Below are 26915 nucleotides of genomic sequence, written 5' to 3'. Positions count from 1 at the left end.
GAAGTGTGACATGTAACCAAGTTCAGCCCCTTTACCTCTGATACCAAAACGTTTATAAAAAGGGATATCAATACTTTTGCAAAAAAGACTACTGCTAATTTGTGCATTGATTACACATCCTTCTCTTGCTTGAATCAGATTGTTTTTTTAATGCACTGTAAAATTTAGAGCAGAGGGAAAGAAAGGATTTAATTAATCCTGAAGAATAGTTTCAAGATGGTTTCACAGCGCAAAGCTTCAACACCATTACGCTGAATTAAGCTGATCAGAATGCGCTTACACTTCCCACAGCAGTAAAGGGTGCAAGATCCAGGGATCTGCTTTAACATGATTATTTGATTTGCAAACTGAACCTCCTGTCGTCTACTGTAGAGGTACCAAATTTAGCAGCAGTGCGCGGCCAAGTGCCTTCCTGTGAACACAGCCTTGGCGTGTCCACAGTCACTGTGTTCCCAGAAAGGCAGCTTCAGCCCACTAGACCAAACTAAAGCACTTCTATTATCACATTACACCTCCTACAACAGCAACTAAATCCCATGGTGTTTCAGAAAAAGCTGCAGCAGGAAGTGTCGCAGCTGCACGGTGATGATCTGGTTTAAACAGATTTTTATGCAGGGTGTTCACACAAGCAGATGTAAAATTTATTTAAAAAGACTGCAGGCGATTCTCAGAAATTATGCAGAAGTGAATTAAATGCATTTAAAAGTCCACAATCCTTGCTTGCAGCATCTCCTAATGTGATGATGAAAAGAGACCTAAATTCATCCTGACTGTACTTCACCTTGTCTCTCAGATGATGTTCTGCTGCGTCGATGTTCAGTGGGTCATCAAAGTTCAGCAGGTCCTGCAGAAGAGGTAAATTGAGGGAAGGCCCGATTAAAAATAACCACAATAATAATAATAAAAAAAGGGTCAGAGCAGAGATGGTGAGTCAAACATTGAAAAACATTCATCACTTCTAAACTATTTGTGCCTAGAGGCTGTTCAATGTTCTGTCATTTTATTAGCATACTTTCAGGACTCAGCTCTTCATTCTGTGGGTCAAATGTTGTTAATTAGGAAAAGCTGTCGTGGGAAATAAAATCCACTTCAACACCACCAACTGTGTGTAATGTCACCGCAGCGCCTGTCACTGCGACAAACAGTTTAATAACACAGTCGCCTTAGCGACGCCACACACAACAAGAGAGGCAGGCGTGCTATTAAAGAGATAAAAACAGAGGACGGCCTGGGAGGTTATTTCCTAATAAAGCGGTAAGATCACCATTATCACCATGAACACAGTGCTAACCTCAGGGTAAGAACAGATATTTTCAACAAAGAATCAATAAAAAGTCTATTTGGTAATGCTTGATTTATTATGTAGCATATTTTCAGGTAGTTTTTATGTCGCCTTTTGAATTTTTCCATTCTTTCATCACCAAGGTATATTTTTAAAAGGTTAATTGTAGCAGTAATGTTCCTTTTATCATTTTCTTTTCACGAGAAACATAAAGTATAACTGCGTACCCTAAGGAGAGGTGGCAGTAGCGAGCTTCCTGAGCCGGCTGGCGTCTCCAAAACGTGACTTGCACTCAAATTTTCCCGCTTCGACCTCGAAGTTACATCAAAGTGTTCTTCATAACGAGATACATGATTTCCCCCAAGTCAGAATTTATGGTCTCAGTACATCTTTAAAGAGGGATTAACAGTGACCTTGTTTATTTGGATCTGGATTTAGAATAATTCCATTTAAATACATTGAGAAACTTTGGCAGTGAAGATTTACTGAGGTCAAAAAATATTCTGTGACTCAATATTTGGAGTAATCCATTTTAACACTTCTTCAGTGGCCTGTTTGGGGGGCATTTAGCAGAAACTACAGCATTATGTTTGACTTTTGCCACTGATGGTTGAAATTAGAGTTAAATGTGTCAATTTTACCCTCAAAAAAAGTAAACGTTTTACTTACAGTAAACAAGGAGTTCAATCCCCAGACCACATCCTAGAAAAGACAAAAGAAATGATTTGCATTAAAATGTGTGCTTACTCTTATAAAACTTAAATGTTACAAATGTAAAGTTAAATTAACATTTATGTACTTTTAGTTCTAATTTCTACCACTAGGTTTACAACTAAGACAGCACAATAAAAAATAAAATAAAAAAACTTACTAATTATCATGAGAACAATATTGACTGCAACCAACCCACATTTTCCTCACTTTCCTCTTCTCTATCCTGATAATGGCAGTCATCACAATTCCTCTTGAGCTCAATAAACTCTATTTAAAGTGTGGGTAACATGGGTAATGTCAGTTAATCTCACAAAAGACAACAGTGCATTCAGGAATTCACAGACTAAATAAATAGTGGTGCGCTACTGTGTGCTGTTTGGATTTAAGACCTGAAAGTCAGAACTGGAAATAAGCAGTTTAATAATAATGGAAGCCATATTGGACTTTGTGGTCAAAATTGTTGATTATAAATCGATTTAAAAATTGGAGATGCATTATAATAGATTTTCTTACTAGGGACTCAGTTAATCTTACATCCATGAGCAAATGGAGACACAATAAAGCCTGTTGAGCATAATCAGCTTTTGAAAACATGTTTACCTTGATTAGCTAAAGCCTGCTAATTAACACTGCATGCTGTAGGAGCAATTAAGACAAGCTGTCTATGTTGATAGGGATTATCTACAGATGTTAGTTGTGCCAAAGAAGAGTCCAGTTACACATTGTTTTTCAAAAGGCTAAGTTTCATTAATATGCAGCACAAGTAAAGCAGTAACCTTCAGAGGGGTCTCTTCAACCGCTCGCTTAAAATAAAACATCATCTTGTCCATTTCTGTTATTAAATGACCCACAGGTCCTGTGGGTTCTGGCTTGTTTTTCAAGTTAGCAGCAACTACAGGTGGCAGGACTTAAACACAGAACAACAAAAACAGCTTTTTCATTTCCCTTTTAGCTTTTATTATCCTGACATTTCTATTTGCAGAGACAGTTCAGACAGATGCAATTAATTTCCCAGCATTGATCAAAAATGAAAATAAAGACAAACAGAAAAAGAATATCCTCCAGTTTTGCTTCAATACAAAGTAGCTCATTTTTAATTGACAATTACTTTTAATGTTTAGAAGCTTTTTCAAGTCACTTCTCATTCATTCCAGATTGATTAACTCCATTTATATTCTAAGAAGGAGCAATGATTCTTGAATGGTTTCAGCTTTAGAAGAGTCGTTCTGAACATCTGTTTTGGGCTGTCAATAATGGAAATTTTCCGCAGTTATTCTGGGGAAAATTTCATGTTAAATGAGATGGATGTTTTTTTGTTTGTTTGTTTTGTTTTGTTTTGTTTTTAAATCATGTATGCATTCATGCACACTGAGCAAACATATTTCAATAGCAAAACAAAAAAAGTGTCTATGCTACACAATGAATATTTTCACACCAAGGTTTTCTAAATTATTCACAAAACTTTCAAAAAATATGAAGTAAACATGAAGAAATATTTTTGGTAATTTTTATCTTTAAGTGATTTAAAAATTACACTTTTCTGACTCTTCTCAAGTATTCTGGATAAACAAATCATTTTGCAATCCTCAAATATTTCTCATTTTCTCTCAAAAACGTATACTTGCTTGTCGATGGATGTGTGCAGACACCAGTTAATTTTACTGGCTACACTGGTGCACACTGCTTTCCAGAGATTGGTTAGATAAAATACTACATGGAAGTTGCTGATATTAGACTGAAACAAGCTCTCAATTTTGTTTGAACTCAGTTTATCTATTGGTATTAAAAATAACTAAAGTTACTAAGCAGCAGAAAACTATCTAGAGCTGGCTCTAAACAGATTATTTAAATCCTGCTGAAATCATAAACATCTCCTCACCAGGACTTTTGTGCACAAAGCAATCAATCAGAATGAGAATAAAAACATTACAGGGTCAAAAGAAAAGCTTCATAACAACCCATGATATCTCATTAAAGCTCCCTCTTCAATCTGAGCTCAAACTCTTTTTTTAATAAAACAAGTTTTATTTATAATAAAAATAGTTTAAACTACATTTTTATTGCCAAATGTTACATTTGTATGTCACAAAATAAAATCATGTAGTAAACCAGGATCAAGTTCTCCAAACCTATAAAATTTATCAAATGTTTTCTGTTTCTGAGTATATATTTTTCACACCAGTTTTGTCAGTTTTATAACTTAAAAAAATGAATAAGACAAGCAGAATGAGCTCAGATTAAAGAGCATTCGATGTGCAATATGCATATCGTAAGAAGGAAAAGAAGCTTGTGCTTCATGTGTGGGTTCCAGTGGTGATCAGAGAACAGGGACAAACCACCCACTCAACACACATTCTGCTTAGCAGCTTTTGCACCTTTGTTTTTTGCATTTTTCCCACATATTTTTGTGCACGCTCTGACACTGGGTGACACACCTGAACTCAAGCTCAACCGCTCACACGCCTATGACCACATCCACACCTACCTTTGACTAAACACAGGAGCGTTTTTCCAGAATAACAACAGCTGACAGAAGAGGCAACACGTGTGTTGCTGATGTCTAAATAACTTTATCAGTCTCTTGGTTGTGTATTAAAAGGTTTTGACTCAAATTTATTTACACTGTTACTGATGGCTGGGACCATTTGTCAGAATAACAGGCTGAACCAGCACAAGTATTCTCACATTATCATCCGTCCAGCCCTGTGCTGTACAGTGAGCGTACAGCTTTTAGTTTTTGCTAAATGAATTATAGACAAAAATCTCAAATTTTCCATTTGCTGTACATTTTCAAGCAGTGTTTTTGATTTTAAAGAAAAAAAGGAGAAACCAAAATCACACTGCGCTCATTTTAGAGAGAAGCTTGTTTAGTTTTTTCTAACTGTACTGTCATCTAACTGAGGCTTAGAGTATTTCTGGGATTTTTTTTTTTTTTTTTTTTTTTTTTCTTTGAAAGATCCTACGCATGTCAGTTAAAAGACGTGTGCAATTTCTGACAAAACCATTCTTCATGTTGAATTAAGTTGTGTTACACAAGGAAAAACATAATATGGGTGTACATAGTGAATTCAAATAAGAGGTATAGAAATACTTTTATGGAAACTTTAAACTGGGTAATTTTCACATATCTGGCATTATAAACAGTCAGTTCATCTAAAACCTTAATTCAGGTGATATTGGATGTGAAATATAAAGATGTTCATCAAAACTGTGAATACTCTCAGCTTTATTTTCCAAAGCCTATGACGCTTAGGGAATGTGGTATTATTGGGTTACTTTTAGTGCCAAGGTAAAGGATCACTCTGAAATATTTGAGTAACATTTGTTTATTCACAAGTTTCTTCAAAATAACCAAAATAAATTGAGCTTTGGATGCTGAAACACCTCGGCACAATGCTAATTGACAAGTTACTGGAAGGCATTTGCAAAGCAGCCAATCCAGGAGCACCGTTCATTTTCCTCGGCTAAATCCCCAGGAGTAGAGATAAAGATTGTGGATGTTAGCTTCTGTGATAGTGCTAAAATTGTTTCCACTGTGCATATTAATGCATATTAAAGTATGTTTGGTGGGTGAACTATTAAAATAGGCAGTTACAAGAGTTTTTAGAGGGGGTCTCAAGTTTCAGCTTTTCGTGGATGGCTGTAGTCCCTAAACCCCATAACACTGGGGGTCCACTGTATCCAAGTCCCAAAGGGTTGAGAAATATCCATCACAATTAGAGCTAGTAGGAAAAAAACGAATGCCTGTTCAAATAAACATGAAGTAAAAGCAGTTGCAGTTCATTATAGTCCCCTTGTGAATTCTGGTGACCTTTCAATCCCAGAGGCTCTAATGGAAGATAAGACAAGGGGGAAACAGATGGCTGAAAACACAGCAGAACCTGTAAATGTGAAGATATTTGAACTGAGTAGCAAGAATAGTTTCATGTAGACTAAAGTGAAACAAATATACAATGTCACAGCTAAACTATTATGCTTAAATATAATACCAATCAATTTAGCAAGAGATAATCTTTCAAAACTATTGTTATTGTTGACAATTATTTTATGCACTTGATATATTCAACATTTTAAACAATAGAAAACTCAAGAGACAGTTGTTTTGTCCAGAACTATAAGAAAAGTGAGGACAAAACAGTGAAAAACTCCCAAATCATAAACTCTAAAATTTTGACAAAAACAGTTACTTTAGCGGTCGTCATAGTTTGTATTCAAGGAGAAAACCAGCGCAGATACTGAGGAGAATGTTGATCTAGTCTTGGGTCTCTTTGGAGAAAAGCAGCCAGTTTTAGCATGGAGGGCAGAGCTCCTTCCTTGTATAATAAAGTTTAAAGTCGTAGTTCCTATCAGAGGTAATTTTCGTCAAATCCTAAGTGAGGATCGAAGAGAGTGTCCTTGCTTTAAACCTCTTTTACTTTTCTTTAACGGCTTGAAAAGGACAGTTTGACTGAACAGTAAACTTGAAAACTCAGCGAACTCTTTTAAATGCAAGTGAAAAAGTTTCCATTTTTCAGTTTACCTTAAACAACCCAGTGATGAGGTCGGAACGGATCCATAGAAAGCGTCATGCCTTAACTTTCTACTAAATATCAAAAATAGCAGTTTAGCAAAGCCACAGTGGCTCATTATATAAGAGGTGACACTGTCAACAGCATCGTTTCTGGTGTTCCAGATAGCAATGCCATAATTACAACAAATATTTAGTCAATGCGGCAAGGGACCTAGCTCTCAAAGCTAAATGGCCTCCTCTGTTTCATCCTCTGAACATAAAAAAACCTTACAAGAGAAGGTGATCTGAAGGTCACTGTAGACAGAAACCCAAATTAAAAGGTGAGCTTTTAATTTGAAAGTTCACCTCAAAATTGAGACAAATGAAAATGTTTTCAAAGCAAAAAATCTAAATATCCTGAGCCTGTTGTGAACTTTAACAATACTTTACAGTCAATCTCAAAAGTCAACACAACCCTTTTAAAATACCAGCATTTTTTGACTTGCAATAAATAAGACAACAATAAATAATAGAATATAAATTAATATATTTTTACCTTAAAAGTGACATTTGTCCTGTATAATTCAACTGACAAACGCACTCAATGTGGAAGGAAAATAATGCTTGGTTTATTTCAGTTTTGGTTTATTTGTATTTAGCCTCCTTCATTCTGCTAGACCAAGACAGCTACAACAGAACGGCTTCTGTAAATCTGTACATCAGAATGGTTCATACTCGTTTCTAATACAGATATTAATGCTACCAGTTTTCAGAAACTCTTCAAATTCTTTAAGATACGCAATTTATAACCACAATAAACGCATTTTACCTTTAACGTTCTAGTTGGTGCCCAACCTGTGCCGTCAATTGAATGTTCTCTCAATAAGCTGCAGAAAAAAGAGACAATGCAGGTCACTCTATTCTCTGTTTTCTAACTGTATTAGGAATATCAATCAATTCCTGCTGGTGCTCAAACCAATTATGAAGGGACAAATTCCCTTAGAAAACTACAATTACAGCACCAGTAAAGTAATTTCCTTTTTTTAATAGGAGAAAATGAGTTAGGACCTCTCTACAGAATACCAATTAAAACAGCCTAAACTATAAGGAAAAAAGTGACAGAATGGTAAAAAGCCATAGAGGAATACCTCAAACAGATCTCTCCATTTTCTGTGATATTCGGATGCCATATTCTGGTCAGACATCTGACTTTAGGAGGCTGGAAAAAAATACAGAAAAAGCAAGAAATTAAAAGTTTATTAGGCCTTTGACTATATGGTTTATGGAGGACATAATGTGTTATAACAGCAGTATTTCAATGGAAGATTTGTCACTGGTCACAATCACACAGCAACAATTTCATATCAGTATTTGGCATGAACAACATCGCCTAAAGGTGGTCTGGATAATCTAATACCACCTCTGGATTGTGGAATAGAGTCTCCAGGGATTCGGTTCCCAACCAGCAGAAACCAGCTGATTTTTATCTGGAAAGTTAAACACAGGCTCTTTGTTGTGCTCTTTGAGCCTTCTTCAACATATTGTTCCTCAGGATCTTCCATTGAGAGAAAGTCTTAGCATAGGGGGGAGTTTTAGCCATGTGTGGGTGTGCAACTGGTCACTAAATATATTTAAATCTGTGTCAAAATTTCATTAATTCATGCACATTTCCCTGTGACCAAAATTTGGTTTCAGTGACATTAGCCTTTTGTCTCTATTGCCTGGTTAACTTCTGGATCACTTTAGGTTCATTTCTAAACAGAGAAAGAGAAAGATGCTAAACAAGTTTAAAATAAACTCTCAATAGTGGAAAGTATGGAGCAAAGTAAGTAGGAAGTAAAGAGCAAAGTGTGACCTCTGGAAAAGCAGCGAAAAGAGGTTTATATTGATCGTCTGCATTCACCACAGCCTCACTGCACCAATTTACTATTTTTATAAGTCCTGACCTGGCATTCTAGGCCAGCAGTTCCAGGGGTTTTGCTCTTCTTCCAATATTACTCAGACAAGAGATGTGAGTTCATCTGGGTTGTGTTTTCACTTAAATACAGTATTGTAAGTATGCTGTTAGAATGTCAGCATGTTAATGGTTTTAGCTGGTATTTCTTTTCAGATTTCTATTAAAATCAAGTATGACAGGAATAATTATTTAATATATGATCATTACAATTTGCGATGTCATTTCTATGTTCTTGCACCAAACAAAGATGTACTTAGATAAGCATTAAAATGTAAGAGTGAATATAAATAATTCTCTTAGAGAAAAGCAGAAACCTTTCCACAACGTATGTAATATTGGGATTTTTGACTTTGGAAGTAATCAAGTGTTTACATGCCATTAGGCCACTTTTTGTTTCATTTTCTTCGTTTTTACTTAACTTTCTTGTACTGTAGCAACTTTTTATGTTGTGTTGTGTTATTTTGACCTGCTGTCATCTTGACCATGGCACTCTGGTAAATTGGATTTTAAAACTCAAGAGTCTCTTTCTCTTTAAATGAAGCATTAATAATAAATGAAAACATGTTAATGAAGGGCATAAAGAAACCTCCAACCCTGAGAGCACTCAATTTAACTTTATGAGCAGATGAGCAGCTGCAGTGAACTCCAGTTTGTTTGTACAGAATAATGCGACATAAAACAAAAACTGAAGCTCCTTAGGCTTAAGAAGTTACTTTAGTTGCCATTACTGACTCTGTGTGATCTAAAATGTTATTATCCCATCTGTATCATGTAGAAATGCTCTATATGTTAGTACAAAACCAAAACCTGTTTTGTTATAGTGTTGAAATAAAAACGAAAACAAAGACTGGGATGTTTTATCCCGTTCAACCAATGTACAATTCTTTCGGATATCAGTTTAATGCTCACCCATATGTGATCCTTAGAATAATTAAATTTTAGATACATATATTAGAAAAAAAGCATTATTCTAGATACCCTGGTTGTTGGTCCCTCCCTGGGATAATTATATGAATTTCTCATAGCTGTTATAATTTAAGGTAAACATCCACATTTCCAAATAAGTCTGAAAAAAAACTTGACAGCCTTTCCAAATGTTTCACATGAAGGTAAAAGCCCAACACCTAAACATCTGAAATAAAATATTCAAAACTACTCACCACCATGTTATAGGCTTCAGGGACATCTATTTCAAACTGAAACCTTCCACTTTGGTAGTAACCTTCATCTGAGGAGAGAAAAAGAGCAATTATTAACAGACGGAAACAAATGTCTTTATAACAGCAAAAAAAAAAATCCCTGTTGAAAAAGCATTCCATTACTATCCAGTAATTATGAAGGTTAGGTGTTCCTTCATCACCAAGAGATCAGACAAAGTGACCTAAAAACTGGTTTTATTCGTCTAAATGTAAAAAAAAACAAAAAACACATATTTAATCAGCTCCCATCTGAAGCTCCTTCTTCTTAAAGAGAATTTATCGCTTCAGAATTGGACTAACAAACAATTATTGTGGTAATTACTGTTTTACAGCATCCAAAGATTAAGAATAACTGAACATGTTTATTTCAGTAAATCCATTTGTGTTTATTTTGCCAGGTTTAAGGGATCCTGCAGTGCCGACATCATTATTTAAAACACATGTTGTGTTTTCAGACAGTTAAGAACAAGTTCTGCTTCAACAGGACATTTTATCATGATCATTTAAAGCCGGACTAGTGCAGAACATTGGATCTAAAGATAGAAGCCACAAAATTGTTTCTAATTGCTAATTAATCATTTTGTTGCTTTTTATGTTTGTTAGTTTTGGCCATCAACACACACAAACACACAAAATACTTCTCTTTCCTGAGTCTAAAAAATGTATTCTTCTTAATTAGCCAAATTAAATATACCAGTTTGTTTTTCTTTTGCAATTAATCTGATTAATCCCCAAACATGTGTTATTCTGAAGTGGGGTGCGCCTCTTTTTTCTCAATTATCTTGAGTAATTTTGGTGTTTTCATACCTAAACAAGAAGGCGGCGGCTGCCACGGGATGTTTTATACCAACCTTTACTTCATACCCACCAGGGAGACATTTAATACCAAACTGTTTTCTCTTTGCTATGATCTAGACATAATATTTTAGAAAGAAATGTGAAATCAAAGTCAAAGTCTGGTTTATTGTCAATGCATCAAATGTACTAAACATACAAATAATAAAAATTACATTTCTTGTCGTAGTTTTTTAGTTAGCAGCATCCACCACTGCTCCATGAAGTATTAAATTCATGATTTTGAGGTTGTCATTTTCATAACATCTTTTATATAAAAATCTGTTTAGAAAAACTATTTCCAAAGGTTTGTATCTTCTTAAATTGACACAGGATACAAACTGTGGAAATACAAGTATTTTCCACTAAAAGATCTGAAAAATACTAAAATTGTATTCAACACTTTTCAAGACTGTGCAGGAACCCAGAACATGTGTAAGTGGTAAGAAAATGAGAGGCCAAAATGATCAAGGGACTAGAATTTTGATGGATGAATAAAAGAAGGAGCAAGAGGAAGGCACAAAACCATGAACATCCTCTGTATAACAGATTCGGTAAGAAGTAATGAACAATTCATGACTGTCTGCAGCAGGCAAGAAAAACAATCAGACATTGTTGTTAAGAAATATTTGACTTTTAAAAATGTTACTGCTTACTCCTCAGGCTGGTAAGTCTCAATCTAACTGACTTTGATATTTATTGTTACTGAGAGCACTATGCCACTCATATTTATAAGAGAAACATTTGGCCCAAAGGCTGAAAATTTAAATCTTGAACTTAAAAAAAAAAAAAAAAAAACATAAATACGATGGAGATCCAAAAGGAAGTGTATCTTTTTTTGCATTTCTCCAAACAGGGACTTGTCTATTCAATAATTTTGTTTGAATCCAGCAAGACAAAAGAGAGGCAACAAGGCATTTAAATAATTCACATCCTTCATAAGTAAATCATACAAGTCAAAAGAGGATTCATTGTGAAGACTTTCAAAACACTTCTACTTACTAACTAGAGGGGGAAATCATTTCTAATAATAATATGAAAGGATAATATGCACATTTTAAAAACTGAGTTCACGCTTAAGCAGATTTATGAAAAAATATGTCAAATCAAATGGGATACAATTTATTGTCATCATTTAAACAGGACATATTTCTAAAAGTTACAGAACAACACAACCTCTGCACGTTTGGCTTTAAAAGATGTAATCTTTGTATCTATCAGATGTAACTATGACTATAATTATCCATATTTTTCATCTTTTGTCCCATTTAACTAGAATACTTTAATTAGATGCAACCTCTTGCTGAGCCTTCTAAAAATACACTCCCTCTGCATCTCTATGGTGCAATATTCAAAACAATATGTCTTTTATTGCCATGCAAAACAGCAGAAAGACACGTTCAATACAGAGACACATCTAATCTTCTGTCCAGTTTCTCTTTCATTAGTGTCCTGGTTATCCTGTGAATAAAAGATGGGTCAGAACATGTTCACCTCGCAGTGTTGCTGGAGTCCCCATCCCTCAAAGACTCAGAGCCTGACGCCACAAATAAGAACCAGTTTAATGGAAAAAGAAAACTAAGCTTGGAGAAGCAGGAGGAGACAATTAAAACTGCAAACAAATGCATAAAAATTGATTTTTTTCCCCCATTTATTTTTGCACAACCAGACAAAATACAAAAATAAGCCCGTTTTCATGTTTGAACCGGAGTGTTCAAGCTGTTCTATTTTCCACATGGGCTCCAAGCAAAACACCCAGAGGAAGTGGAACAATGTGCAAATGTAACAAGGAGTCTCCAGGCCATTTAACTGCAAGTGTGCACCGTTCTAAGGGCTGCGGCCTTTCACACTTTTCTGCTGACCAGAATGATTCTTCAGACCCACTCATCAATACTTGGGCAGACCCAGTAACACATGGTGTAAATTCCAGCACAAAAACAGGACACAGAAAGCCTCATCCATCATCCAAGGTGCAGTGAAGGAAAAATAGTTATTTCCACGCTGTACTTTGAAAAACATGTCCTCCTCATTTTGTGCTTCCCTGCAAACCATTGTCTGTATTTCACGCTGTGAGAGCACGCTTCCAGCTGAAACCCCCCTCCGTGATGTTTTCCTGCATGCTTCTGAATTCATATGAGAAGACCGCTCAAGAATAGTCTAATAAAATAGACTTTGTTTGTGAATAAAACATCAAGCTAAAGTATTTTTACCCATGAAGGTCTTTCCACATTTTGCTATATTGTAGCCACCTGAAGTGATTGATCATCAAGATATATAAAAAAAAAACATAGATAATCCTTTTCTTTCAGAGAAAGCAGGTATTTCTGTTTGTCCATCCATCCATCCGAATAATTGATTTTCATGGCACTGAACAACTTTTAGTTAAATAGAAACAAAACTGCAAGGGTCAGCATGCAAATTTTTTTATTATTTACATGTTAACTCTAATTACGGATCAGGTCTGTAATCTGGGTGCAGTGATGGACTCAGACATGAACCTTCAGAGTCACATAAAGACAAAGTCGGGCTTTTATCACATGAAGAACATTTCCAGGATTAAAGGACTAATGAGAAACTCATCCATATGTTTATCTTTAGTTGCATTGATTACTGCAACAGTCTTGACAAGTCTGTCTAAAACAATAAAAATAAAAAAACAGCTGTATTGCTTGTTTCATATTTGGTGACTGTATGTTTTTTATGATCAATCAATCAATCAATCAAATTTTATTTGTATAAAATTTGATTGATTTTATACAAATCAATCAAGTTTGATTGATTTGTATAACATTTCAGCAGCAAGGCATTTCAAAGTGCTTCGCATAATTAAAATAAAAACAGCATGTGACATTGAAAAAACAGTGAGAAAGAGAAAGACATTTTGAAAAAGATTAAAAAAGATAAAAACATTAAAACCTGCACCCCTTTTAGGACTTCAGTTAAATGTCGTTTAACTGTCGTTTAACTGGGGATGTAAAGCACTTTGAACTGCCTTGTTGCTGAAATGTGCTATACAAATATACATTTTTGACTATTTCTTCCTTATTTACCCCAATTCCATCCAAACCTGTGCAGCAGCATTTTGCTGAACCCATACGTAAATGCTTAACCCAAAGTGGTGGGTTGAATAAGAAAAGTTCAGATAAAAGTACAGACCATAAAATCCGATATTACTCCCACCAGGTGCTGTTCAAATGAAGCACAATGACATGATGTTACTGAGGAGACAGCTGTCTTGAATCAGATGACTGAAAATGACAGGAATACCTATCTATTTTAATGAGCAGAACAGAGGCAGTTTCGATTAAAACTGCGTTTAAATAAAATCATCATGAGTCACTCATGGCACTCCTATTTGCTGCTCAAGTAACGCTGAGCTAGAGTAAGCAGCCCATTGTAGCCCTGAGATATGTAAACGATAACAGGAGCATGAGAAAACAGAACAAAACGACACAAAGAGAAGACGCAAGAAAAGCTCGCATGGCCGTAAGCTGTGTATTCTCTATATAACAAGTCAACATGATTTTACCTTCACCACACAAGACAAACTAGACAGCCTGAGCCCCAGGGCAAGCTTTCCTATACTTTTGACTGTGGATAAGACTGATAAAACATCTACTGCAACTCAATTTAGAGAACTGAGATGCACAAAAATAGCGATCAGCATCACAGACACACATGATTCGATGTAATATTTTTCATTTGACTGCTGGTTAAGATTACAAATCCTGTTCTATAAACACACACATGCCTCGCAGCAAGATCTGAAGTGCTTCTTATTAAATTACTTTTCACACTGTGCTTGAAAATAAACAAACCTGGCGGACTGATGAGTAAAGCGGAACAAAGTGCGTAACAACAGGAACAAAGTCCAAAACTGTGAGGTCTAAATCAGGAGGAGAGAGAAAGGAAGGCGGTGTGAACTGGGACGGCTGCGCAAGGGGAGGGAGTCTTTTTAAATAATTGAGCGAGTCTTTCTCTGAGAACTCAATCTCCATATCAATTCTGTTTAAAAGAACAAGACACCAATCCTTTTCACTAATCGCTGATCTTTGCGTTTTCTCCACAGATATTGCTTACAAAGTTCTTTCTGACAGCTAATCTGAAGTCATGGTGCCAGTTTGAGTGACACAGACGAGGCAGGATTACAAATATGCAAGCGTAATCGAACAGAGAGGAGAGGGAAGTCTGATCTAGTTCTACTAAGGTTTTGCTGTGGAACCACCTAATTTCAGATCCTTAACAAGCTCTTTATGCATAGGCAGGAGTTGATGATACCACCAAACCTGCTCCTGATCATTCTCACCTCTACAGACCCAACACGAGGTCTCATAGTGGAAATAGTTCCACTATTTCCCAGTAATCACACCAGCAGCTGTCAACCGTCTGATTTTCTTGGATCCCCCTCCAGCCATGTGTAGATCTACCATGGTGTCCCTAATGTCCTTTGACAGCTCTTATGGTCTGTCTGTGGTGGCCGAGAGGTTAAAACGGAATAAAATTATCCTCTGGACTGGTGGATTTTATACACATAAGTTAGGGTGAGGAGCATCTAAATAGCTATGCTTCCCTAACAAATGGAAGCAAAAAATTGTTGTTCTGTCGAAAAAACACAATTTTGCAATTGCGGTGCTTCCATTAAAAAGGATCCATAATTAAAATCAAACATGAATAAGTTTGATCAATCGATAAGTCATTAAAAAACAAGAATCACCATCATCCACCTACCACTTACTGTCATCTTTGTCATTTTTTGCTTGTAGTAACGTCTGGTTGTTGATCACATGACTCGTGTGATGCAAAAAAACTGTGTCCAGTGCAGTTTTTCAGAATGCACATTTTGATTTAGCCAAAATAACTACTTTATCCTAGTTCAAAAACCTTTAGAGAAAAACATGCTTTTTTTCAAATTTGGCATGTTTTCATTAAGCAAACTTATTTTGGTAATCCCATTTTGCAATAATATGATCAGTGGCAACGCAGCTAAAGATAAATTGATTTATGTGCAACATGAGGTCAGAGCTAATCTGCAGAAGTTAGAATTCTGGTTCTTGCAAAATAAAACATAAGTCAATAAATAAGCAGGGGACCAATCAATTATTTTCACCTCTCTTAATAACAAAATAATTCAGTTATACTTAAAAGATTGTGAACAATGTGTTGTAAAACTATTTTTCTCAAAACTGAAACAGGAATCTCTTAAGGAACTATTTTACGTCTCATCCTCTTCAGCCCATATATTAACAGTCAACCAGAAATCTGTCCTTAAGTAAATTTGCAAATGTACGCCGACGACAGTGTCATTTACATATTTGGTAAAAGCTGTGAAGCAACCAATGAAAACTTTAACAACACTTTACATAAAATACCAACGCTTAACGACTCCTTCTTAACCCATGATACAAAGAAAACAAAGTTTATGTTTTCAGTTAATAAAGCTTCATAATGGTCCTTGCATGTTCAGACCAACAGGAATGCCGTTGAACAAGCATCCCAGAAAAAACATTTCGGAATAATTTTGAATACTCAGCTAAATTATAAAACCCATGTTACAAAAATTGGTAAAACTATAAGATTTAACATAAATTGTTTTAAAATGTTCATGTTCAAAATGTTTCACTCTTGGGTTTTATTCCCTTTGCTGACTGTGGTTTTAACTGTGCATGTTGTTAATATCTCTGCGTAATTAATTAATGACAGACAGACAGATATTTGTTCCCAGTTTCTAGTTTCTGCATAATACATTAACTGTTGGGCAGCTTTTTAAATGCAGGTAATGGAGAAGGTAACACCGGGTTTAGGCTGTGTTACAGTTTCCCTGTGACAGGTAGGGAACTGGAAGTGACAGGTAAGACAACCTCCAGAGACTTGTGTAATTCCACACTGGTGTGTTTGTGTTGTTCGACACTCGATAGGTAGCCCACTTAGCCTGGAAGGCTGCTGAGCATGCACAATGGACTTCGCTATGGGCTTATCAAAGTGTAACCGTAATGTGGAAATACAGAGCAGGGCTCCGAGTGCCTTTCAGTGAGAATGCGCAATTAGAAACAAAACAGCCAGCAGATGCACTTTCGCTCTCGGCAACATATTGAGACTCCTAATCTGAAGAAAAGTTTTTATTCTCTTTATATTCAAATCCCTTCTGTACAACATGAGTGCATGCGGAAGTTTTTCCGCAATTCATCAGTTCAAACTTTCAGCTACGCAGACTAAATTGAAATAGAAGATATCTGCATTTCTGATCATATTTGACAAGATGCAAAATGAGGTTTCTCTTACCAGGAGACACTGCCAGCTGAAAGTGATGCAGCTTATTCTCATCTGGGAAACTGGCTTTGCATGTACCTGCACACAGTAAAAACAACGGTGAGAATGACAGCTGTCAGCATTTGGACTGAAAAGTTTGAATCATAACAGCAATGTGCCTTTGTGGTGTAAAAATATGCACATATTCAACATGTTTTATCTTTATTAAAGCCAATTTAATCCCCAGTTTATCCCTAATGTCAGCACCAAAAACGAGATTAATAGATTGCCTCTAGGTATCCCCGTGGCACCATATTCCCCCCTGGTGTTCAAAGATCAGTACTGCAAGCTGAATGAATAAGAGCAATTATGTTGATGTATTTGACCATTTAAAGACAAACCATATTTACTTAAGCTGATGTGTTATGGGTGCCATCATGAAAATGGGTAAGCACAAAGTTGAACCTCTACTTTATTCCAAAACAGACTGAAGAAAAAGAGTGTTCGCCATTAATAACCCCTCATAACGCAAAAAGGCTAAATGTTTTTACTGGGGCACAGTTTTGAGATGGAGTCAGAGGGGGGCCACGAATCCTTGAATGTCAAAGAGACACTCAGCATGTTGTACCACCCCAGGGTCACTTCAACCCCAATTCATAATAAAACTGCCATTTCCTTCCCTTGCTACTTACATTTTGTACCAGTTAGAACCAAACTATTTAACGATTTGTAGCTACGGTTGAAACCAGACATTTATATACGCTTTTTGCCCCCTCTTTCTGAATTAAATCAGACCAAACTTCTCTTGTTCTAGGTCAGTCAGAATTACCTCAATTATTTCTATTTGCTAAATTCTACAATAATGAAGAAAGAATCTGTCAGATTTATTTATTAATGTCTTCAAGATTACCCAACATACAGAATGATTTCTATGTCTTCAAACACTGAATACAGTTTTACTCAAAGTTACCAAATGCTAAGGAAATGTATGCAAACTTCTGACTTTGAAGATATCAATTAATAAATATTTCAGTTTTTCTCATCATTGTGGCATTTAAAAACGAGAAATAATTCTGGTAATTCTGACCTAAATAAGAGAAGTTTGGTCTGATTTAACTTCAGACAGTGAAAAAGGGTGTAAGTGTCTTTTTATTTGGTGTAGGAAAAATTCTGGTTTCAGCTGTAGGTATTTTTCCTGTATCACAAAGATCAATATTCCAGAAAAACTGCACAAATTTTCTGTATAATTTAATCTAATTGTACAAAATATATTGAAACTGAGCATTATACCCAGTTATCATTTAGTTTGAGCCAGTTGACTCATGTAACATGTCAGATAATAAATTATTCTTTTGATTTTAGGATACCATGGAAAGTAGTAAGTCCCTACAGACTTACTGTCCATGTCTTGATGCTATTAATTTAGTTTAAGAAGGATTAAAGTGACGAGGGCAGTTGCTGTGCAGAAATGAAGAACATCAGTCCTTTGAAAGCTTGCAGTAGATTTCCCTAGATTCCAAAAAGAATCAGTTCAGTAACTAAAAGGTGACTCCCATCTCAAAGTATTAAAGTAAAGATGAAGAGCATATGTGAGCTCTGACAGCCACGTCCCTTAACTCAGAAAGAACTGATGATGTTTTTATTCTGCTCCCAGTTTCAGTGACTCTGCCTTAGGCAGAATGTGGAGCGGTAAAATATGCGGCATACTTACTAGGGAGATTGGCTTCAAGTTCTGCAACTTCTGTTGGGACAAAATAAGAACAATGAGTTAGAACAAAACAAGCTAAATATTGGGGATCTGTGGGTAGATCCTCAGTGGGTGCATTTGATTTAAAATAAACAGATGTGGAGCGACTCTTTCTGTAACCATCGCTCCGTTGAGCTTGATGGGGATTATTCCTTTGTGTTTTGTGGTTCCTGAAGATTCAAAGTGTTTGGAACGTTGTGTAATTAGGCCAACAGCACAGAGAACTAACACTCCCACTCTTCTGGTTCATAAACGAAGTTTTTCCACATAATATCAAATGTGGGAACTGAATAAGAAAGGGAAAAAAAAATGTCTTGCATGCAGCATAATGTTTCAGTGGGAAAAAAACTGACTGGTGCAGTGAGACAAAAGATGAAAGTAAGAGCAGGAAAAAAGGATGAAAAGCAGGAAAACAGCAGAGAGTTGATTTGCTGATGCTGGCTCTGGTTATTAGGTTCTGTTTTGCTAAACATATTTTCAGCTACTAAAGGAAAAACAAAATCTTTGTTTCTCTGGGTTCTTTGTTTCTATATGCTGTTGTTTTTGTTTGATAAGATGTTTCTATTTTTATTCATAAAAGTACATCTATTATGAATAAGTCTAATTAAATTGATTCTCAGAGGAAAATAATTTTTGGTTTGTTCTTTTTTTTTTTATTTCACTTCCTCCCACCTACAGGAGAAAGCTAATTAACAGCTACCCAGCAGAGAGCTACTGCTTCACCTAATGAAGCTGGCAATATGCAGCAGACATTGAAATAATACATTTGTTTATAAACTACAGTCATCTGTGATTATCTTTATAATTCAGTCTAATAACAAAAACGTCATACACTTTCCAAAAAGACATAAATATATTTTCTCAAAATAAAGTATTAATTCATTTACTTTAAAATGTGTATTTATTTACTCACTTATTTAGTAAAATGTTTATTTATTTACATATCAACTTACAAATCTATATATTTATTTGGATATTTTAGCCCGTTTTTTATTTTATATCAACATTTTAGCTTTTTTTGTTTTTGTACATATGTACATAAACATTTGTATATATATTAGATAACTTATTTATTTAAATTTATTTAGCTAAAATATATGAAATAGCAAAGGTCTGTATTTTATAATATGCCTTTAATTTTCTGCCTTTAAATATTCACTTGAATATCTATTAAAGTTCTTCTTTACATAAAAAAACAAATATTGTTTTATCAGTTTACTTGATTAATTATTTACTAATTCTATTCACTTATTTAAAAAATGAAAATTAAATTCAATCAAATGGGGAATAAGTAGAAAAGGAAACCAAATTATAATAAATGAATCAAATATTTCAAGAGATAAGAACCTTATTGAGCTGAGCCCATAAAAATAAAAATAAAAATAAAAATAAAAAACAGCAACAAAAGACAAGCCCAATATTTATGGTGATCGGGAACAATTAAAACCCTTTTAAGTATGTTCTTGGTTGTGGTTTTACTGTAGCCGGATGAACTTGCTGCAAAGTTGTTGGGCACCTTTGGTGAGGAGGCGGTCTCTGATGGAGACCCTGTGGGTGGAGTCAGAGGCTCCAGAGGCACGGCCTGTCTTTCCTCCATCGTCCTTCTTCAACTTGCTGGCCAGTGTAAGCATGGCTAAGCTGCTCCGTCTGCTCTACACCACTCTGCGTCCGCTGCTTAGATGTCTGCAGATAGAACAAATCAAAACACACAACGGTCCATTTTATTATTGCCAACATACATGTAATTAAAGGTAAAGACAAGTCGTAATCTGATCGATGATTAATAAGTTCAACAAAAACTGGCTTGATGTTGAAAATACGCCTGTCGCAATACACGATAAATTAATTCATCACATTATAAATTAAAATGGGCTCAGTAATCACAAAAAGGCAGTTTTGCCTGTTTTCCCTGACGCTAACAATTAAGATTTTCTGATGGGCAATTTTGTTTACAGAGACTTCATTCGTCCTTTTATTTTTGGATATGTTTGGTGTTTATTTTCATATTTAGTAGTTTTGTTTTCTTTTCTTTTCCTAGTTGGAAATTATACAGTAGAGTTGTAGAAAAGAATCTGTCCTCTTACAGATTTCTTTGATGTTGTTTTTATCACACTTGAAAAAGAAGAAAATGTATTTTCTGAATGAGAATGCGAACCACTTCCGCTCAACAAGACAAAAATAATTGCCCTTAAATGTATTAACTGGTTGTAACCCTACTTCTCGCACTGAAGAAGTTTAATCAAATTAAAGGTTGGATTTTTCTACATTCTTTTCAGTGTGAGAGAGGTTGCAAGTACAAGGGAACAGGAAGCTTCTGTGAACTGCTCTTTTCCTTCTGCAGCACTCACTCTCTGAGGCGTAACGTCACACTCTGAAGGGAAAAGACTTCTTTCCGTTTTACTTGACGCATGATAAGTTTTAACAACTTCTTCCTCAAATGCATCATGAGTTCTCTGATTTGCCATTACTGTCACTTTTTGGAAGTAACAGATTCAAAACTACTTGTTAAGATTCTTCATTTTCTTGCATCTGGCTGTTAATTCTTTCAGTTTCTCTGCCTCCAGTGGTCCTGCAGGGTATGCACAGAGATGTGAACACAGGCTGCCTTTTAGCAGATATGCTGACAAAGCTGCTAATTTGCCAAAAAAGAAGAGAAACTGTAACAAAGTCTGCAGCTCAATGTGCCGCTGGTAAGAATAGCAGGGGGAAATGTGGGTTCGACTTCTGTTTAAGTCTGAAAAAAATACAAACTCAGAATGTATGCAGACAACTGGTGCAACAGGAGCACAATTTCTAACTGAAGAGGTAATTTAAGATGAATAAAACCCAGTTTCGCAGTTTTAAACAACATAAAAGTCACAATTCTTGAATGTTAAGAACTGAAGATTAAACATCTTCTGTAACTGTCTCCATGTTCTCATAAAAAGTGGCTGTTGTTTCTGGAAGCAATAAAGATAAAAAGTCAGAGGAGATTAAGACTGTTTCTCCAGCCATTATCATACAGCCGTCTCAGAGTATGAGCTACAATAAAGATGTACCAACTGAGCCAGTGACACTTCCCTTTTGTGGTTCACACAGGTTGAACAAAGGTGGTTCAGAACCACACTCCAACCACTGAGTCCACACAACCCATATTTGTAAAACCACCCACAATAGATCTGCAGTACCAGGTGTAAAAACCGTCTGGCAACAATTCGCCATGTTAGATCAGCCAATCAAAAGTAGGTGGGTAAGTAAATCGTAATTATATAAACTCAGAAACCCTCCTACTGTGAACAAGAAGAGCAATGGTGGACAGGTGTAACTTTCCATTGTAAGTAATAAACAAAAGGCTCAGCTGTTCAGTACAATTAAGATAATGAGTCAGCTTTTCAACAGCAGCGACGGGGAAGCCGGTCAGAGTTGGTGATGGAGATAAATATCCTTGAAGAAAAGCGGTTAGAGGATGGAGTGGAAGTTCCTCAACGACCCGAAACATAAAGCCAGAGCTACAATGGAAGTGTTTCAATCGAAGCATATACATACACATATACATACACACACCTCTGGAAAAAATGAAGAGCCCACTGCACTGAACCCCGTAGAAAACCTCATGGTTATTCCACCAAATATTGATTTCTGAACTCTTCCTGAGTTAAACCCTTAACATTGTTGTTTTAATGCATCGTTTTTTGTTACTTTGACCATTTCTCATTTTCTGCAAATAAATACTACATTTTTGCTTGGAATTTAGGAGACGTTCTCAGTAGTTCATACAATAAAAGAACAATGTTCATATTACTCAAACATATACTTATAAAATGCAAAATCAGAGAAACTAATCATTTTAAGTGGTTTCTTAATTTTTTTCCAGAGCTGTGTATGTTAGAATGGCCCAGTCCAAATCCAGACATGAACCCATTTGAGAATCTATGGCAAGACTTGAAAAATCAACATTCACAGACACTGAGTTAGCCCAGCTGAGTTAGACGTACAATAAGGAAACATTTCAGCCTCTACGTCGACAAAGCGCGTAGGAATCAAACCCAAAAGCCTCGCAGCTGTAACTGCAGCAAGAGGTCGTCCCACAAAGTCATTAAAGTCAGACTTTTATTTGTAAAAACAGGGAAAGTGCTTCATATCCCATTTACCCATTACAGATGCTGATAAGTGCTGTAATTGCTTATACAAAACACTGTATGTTCTTCCCAGGATATTAAATGTCATGCAGCTACTCGGTGTGTGAAGCTCTAATTAATGGGGTGGGGGGTGTTTACAGTAATCTGTGCAGGGAGAAGCAGAGTGACGCTATCAGTTGTCAGTGAAGCCATGAAATGTGTGTCACTGAGACCAAGTCAAAGCCCACCTGCCTCAGCTGTCACTCACCGCTCTGACATGTTTCCCTAACACACACTAACGGGGCTGTTAGTCAAACTGCTCCAGGGGGTAACAACAGGTTTGTGCAACAATGTTTCCGAGAAGCTGGAAACTGAAACAAGCTAACAGATTTATTTGTTTAGCTTCCAATTCCTGTGATATTTAAAATATCTGGACAAGCTCCAAGTTTCTAAATGGCTGTCTAAGTTTGGGCTGTGATTCTTCTTCAGTCCAGACCATATAATTTACTATCTTCATATTTAGACATGTATATAGTAATAATAATGGTAATGGCTGCAGCTTGACTGGCATAAAAAACAGTACATGGAATCCAGAAGAGATAAAGTTGCCGTCTTTGAGAGAACTGAAAATCTGTTCTAACAAATCGTGCAAATAAAAAATGTAAGCTTGATCAAAATGCAATTAATTTTTATGAAGGTCCAGTGAAAAGCTTGAAAAATCCATCTTTAAACTCAGCAAAGACTGTCAGGACTTGAAGCTGTGTTTTCACCTAGTAGTATTGCAAAGTTTAATAATTCTAAATTTACTATTTATTATCTGGATAAATTAATGCAAAAAGTACTTGCTCTTAAATAAATTGAAATTTTCTTACAATACTAGGCTAGTGTCATAAAACTATACCATGGATTTTGCAGTATGGCTGCGGTTAATAGTTATATCTATAACTCTAAAAGGTTCTTGAATTAGGATGAATCCAGGTCAGTTGATCTCAGATCCGGGGTCCAAGATCAAAGCCTAGCAGGTTTTTTACTCAATGAAACTGTTCTTTACACTCAATAGTTATTTAAGAACCTGATGATTATTTACACAGGAAATCTGAGTAGAAGGAGTTGTGCTACCAGTGATCTTCCTGTGTGAAACAGGAAATGAAAAGAATAAAAAGAGAACTCCCAACCAGGGTAGTAAGTGAACACAAGAGCAAGGCAGTGAAAACTGATGAATAAAATATGTTTTAAATGCTTTTGAAACTGTAGTTTCTTTAAGATAGTAGAGGTCTGCCTTGGTTTTGGGTCCTCTTAAACAAGCCTTAACTTTCTCCCACCAGGACAAGCTAATCTGGCTTACCGAGATGCAGAGAAAGTTATACACAACAGCAGATAATATATTCACTACTTATAACCTCCTAACAAAACCTCACTTCGACACTTCTGAGTGATCCATTTACCATTTAAAACTATTTAAAAAACGACATTTCTCTGGAGTCCAATACTACATTTGGCCAGTTGGATGAACTGTCACTACACGTAAAGCGCAAAAAACATCCAAAGGATCAAGTAGAGCGGTGGAGTTACAGTGATTACAAATAATAAGGAAGAAAACAGTGAGGAAATGTTGGTAGCACACACATCACAAGTCTGGAGAGTAAAGCTGTCCTATAATGTTCCAATACTTCTAGGTCTGTCACAATACCAAATTTTGCTGGATGATAGATTGTCAAAAAATTATTGCGATAAATGATAATCTTGTCATTTTGTGACCATTTTCAACAAACATAATAATAACGGCATGTTAATGAAAGTACACCCTCTCAAAGATCTAAAAAATGTTAATTTCTAAAGAATATTTAACACTAGAACTGGCAAAACCTTTTAAATAAACAAAGGAACTGAAGTTACAATACCTAAACATGGATTATGAAGTCTTTGTAATCAAAATTGCCTCATTCAATTTAGACAGGGAAAGCAGGCAACAATGCCAGTTTGGACTCTTGTTAAAAAAAAATAAAAATAAAAATTCTGACTACTTTGTACTGGGTGTAAAATGTTTGTAGCATTTTCAAAATGCAGGTTTTTCAACGTTATTAAAGGAGAATATATCTTTATTGTTGTCCAAATGGAAATTATTCAGCTCATTTTAATTTATCATGCGATTAAGTGACTTAATTATGACTGTATCTATCACAATAAATAGATTAGATACTATGAAGCACAGGTAGAAGCAATTTCTTCTTCATTTCAAAACTTGAGACTCACAGAAATTAATGTTTTGTGTTCTTGACACCCAACATTGATTTTGAATTTTGTGGAAATGACAACAAAACAGGGGGCACCATAATTTTCAACAGTAATATTGCAACTTCATACTGTTCTAATATTGTGCAGTGTTTTGGGGTGGGGGCGGGGGGGTTGGACTGTGCTGCTGCAACCTGATGTTCATCACTAATGTTTACTTAATGTATTTCAAATAAGTTTTCACAAGGTTTTAGGAAATGAGGGGCGAATCAAGGGTTTTCTTTTTGTTTGTTATTGGGTTTTTGTTGTTGTTTTTCCACCAGAACTGTTTATTTCTACTGCAAGATACATTTTCTAGTAGGTCAAGTTTTATGATATGGCCCTATAATTCTTAATTGGTTTATTTTAGGTAGTTTTATGTAGTTTAATGAAAGCTGCGTATGTCCAATATTCTTGAAACAAAGAGAAGAGCCCAGAGAAACACCTATTGTTTTGCTGAAAGGATCTCGGAAGCAGGACAATAATATAACTTAAAATCCCTCACCTAATTTCAGAACAGTTCCCTTAAATTAGCGTAATAACACTTCGGTAACGCTGTAATAATCTCGCATACACAGACCCGGGGGATTACACAGAATATAGAAAATCCGTCACACTCACACAGACAAAAATATATCCTGTTTTAAAGAAGAACTTTGCCTGTATCTGAAGCCTGAGAGGGTTTTGTCTAAGCTTTTTGTTGGTACCTTCCGTCTCTCCGAGCTAACGTTCCGTGCTACACCATAATCAGCCGCTGTATCCCGGTAAACCCGCCGTCAGGAACACCGCAGCTGGGAAGCAGCAAACGCCTCCAAATGGGAAACAAGCCGAAAACCGGGACCTGGGGTTCTGAAAGTGTCGGAAACCGGTTTGGAAATCAGCTGTCAGAACTTCGCTCCGGTGTCATGGGCAACGGAAGAGCAGCTAATGTCTGTTCTTGTTGTTTTTGTCCGTGTGGAAACAGAGAGAAGGATAAATAGTTCCACTTCTCTCGAACTTCCAGATTGTCCATTATCAAATTATATACTGCCATATTTAATTAATGAGAACATTTTTAAAAAGTTCATTTATCTAAGCAACTAATTTAACTACATGAAACGAACTATACATTTTTTCTTACATATTTCAAATCTTTATTTCTGATAATTATTATGATTTTCTGCTTACAGCTAAAGAGAAATTACATTGACGATAGAAATGTACCGTCAGATCAACAAAAAAACATATATAAAAATTTTATAACAATGTATAGTGGTGTATGAATGAATATTATGTATATACATTTGAAAATTGTAAAGCATGCTGAATATGTAAAACCTTTGTGACAGAGGTGTTATCTATATGGAGTTAATATATTGTACAGCATGATTTATATTCAGCTAAAATATGACAGTAAGCACTAGAGAAACACATTGCAACAGGAAAACCGCCTATCCTGTCCCCTCCCTGCGCTCCTCTGTATTTATTCATTAAACAGTGGCCCTTTTATTTTTAGACTGCCTTACTCCTGCCTGAACTTGCCCCATAACAAACTTAACGTGATATAAAGCATACATTTTAGATTTGAACTGTTTACTGTGGCAAGGACATGAGCAAAGTGTCCACTTTGTTCATCACACATATTTCTGTCACTTTTGAGATGAATGAGTCCTCTGTCACCCAGAGTAATAAAAGTGAGGGAAAACGAGTACAGAGAATGGATATTACAAATGAAATGCCAGTTTGCCTCTCACGTGGGGGATGCCTAGAGTTAAATAGAAGTCTAATTCAATAATGGTAATGACCCAGCCAGCATGCCTAGGTGGGCCCCATGTGGGGGAAAGGAGGGCTGATATATGGGTCCCATATGGGTTTGTCCGCGGGTTCCACGATGGCACCACAGGGGTTTGCCCATGTAGGGCCACAGCCCATATGGGCCATACATGGGCCCTAAATGGACAAACCCATATGGGGACCCATATGGCCTGCCCTCCTTGTCCCCACATGGGGCCCACCTAGGCATGCTGGCAGGGGAGTGACTTAGAGTGAAGACAATGTTGGGGTTAGAGCAATTTAGTTCTGATAGTTAAAGGCTGGACG

At 36.0% G+C, this 26915-nt stretch overlaps 1 protein-coding gene across 2 annotated transcripts in view; it reads right to left on the bottom strand.

Annotated features, from left to right (window-relative positions):
- ube2f (ubiquitin-conjugating enzyme E2F (putative)) overlaps window positions 1-25767 on the bottom strand; it is a 39858-nt gene extending 14091 nt beyond the window's left edge. The window contains exons 1-9 of one of the 2 annotated variants that reach the window (XM_007574468.2): window positions 25544-25767; window positions 19985-20151; window positions 18433-18462; window positions 16755-16820; window positions 9603-9670; window positions 7634-7704; window positions 7315-7372; window positions 1952-1984; window positions 782-844 (exon numbers count right to left, since the gene is read on the bottom strand). In XM_007574468.2, the coding sequence (XP_007574530.1) occupies window positions 782-844; window positions 1952-1984; window positions 7315-7372; window positions 7634-7704; window positions 9603-9670; window positions 16755-16820; window positions 18433-18462; window positions 19985-20099 (504 nt within the window). In that variant the 5' untranslated portion in view covers window positions 20100-20151; window positions 25544-25767. The remainder of the gene's footprint in view (window positions 1-781; window positions 845-1951; window positions 1985-7314; window positions 7373-7633; window positions 7705-9602; window positions 9671-16754; window positions 16821-18432; window positions 18463-19984; window positions 20152-25543) is intronic. The other variant, XM_016662014.1, reaches the window with a different exon arrangement.
- Window positions 25768-26915: the final 1148 nt, after the last annotated feature.

The sequence above is a fragment of the Poecilia formosa genome, unplaced genomic scaffold (genome assembly GCF_000485575.1).
Source record: "Poecilia formosa unplaced genomic scaffold, Poecilia_formosa-5.1.2 Scaffold353, whole genome shotgun sequence".
Taxonomy (NCBI): domain Eukaryota; kingdom Metazoa; phylum Chordata; class Actinopteri; order Cyprinodontiformes; family Poeciliidae; genus Poecilia; species Poecilia formosa.
This window is presented reverse-complemented; position numbering and strand designations above follow the sequence as displayed.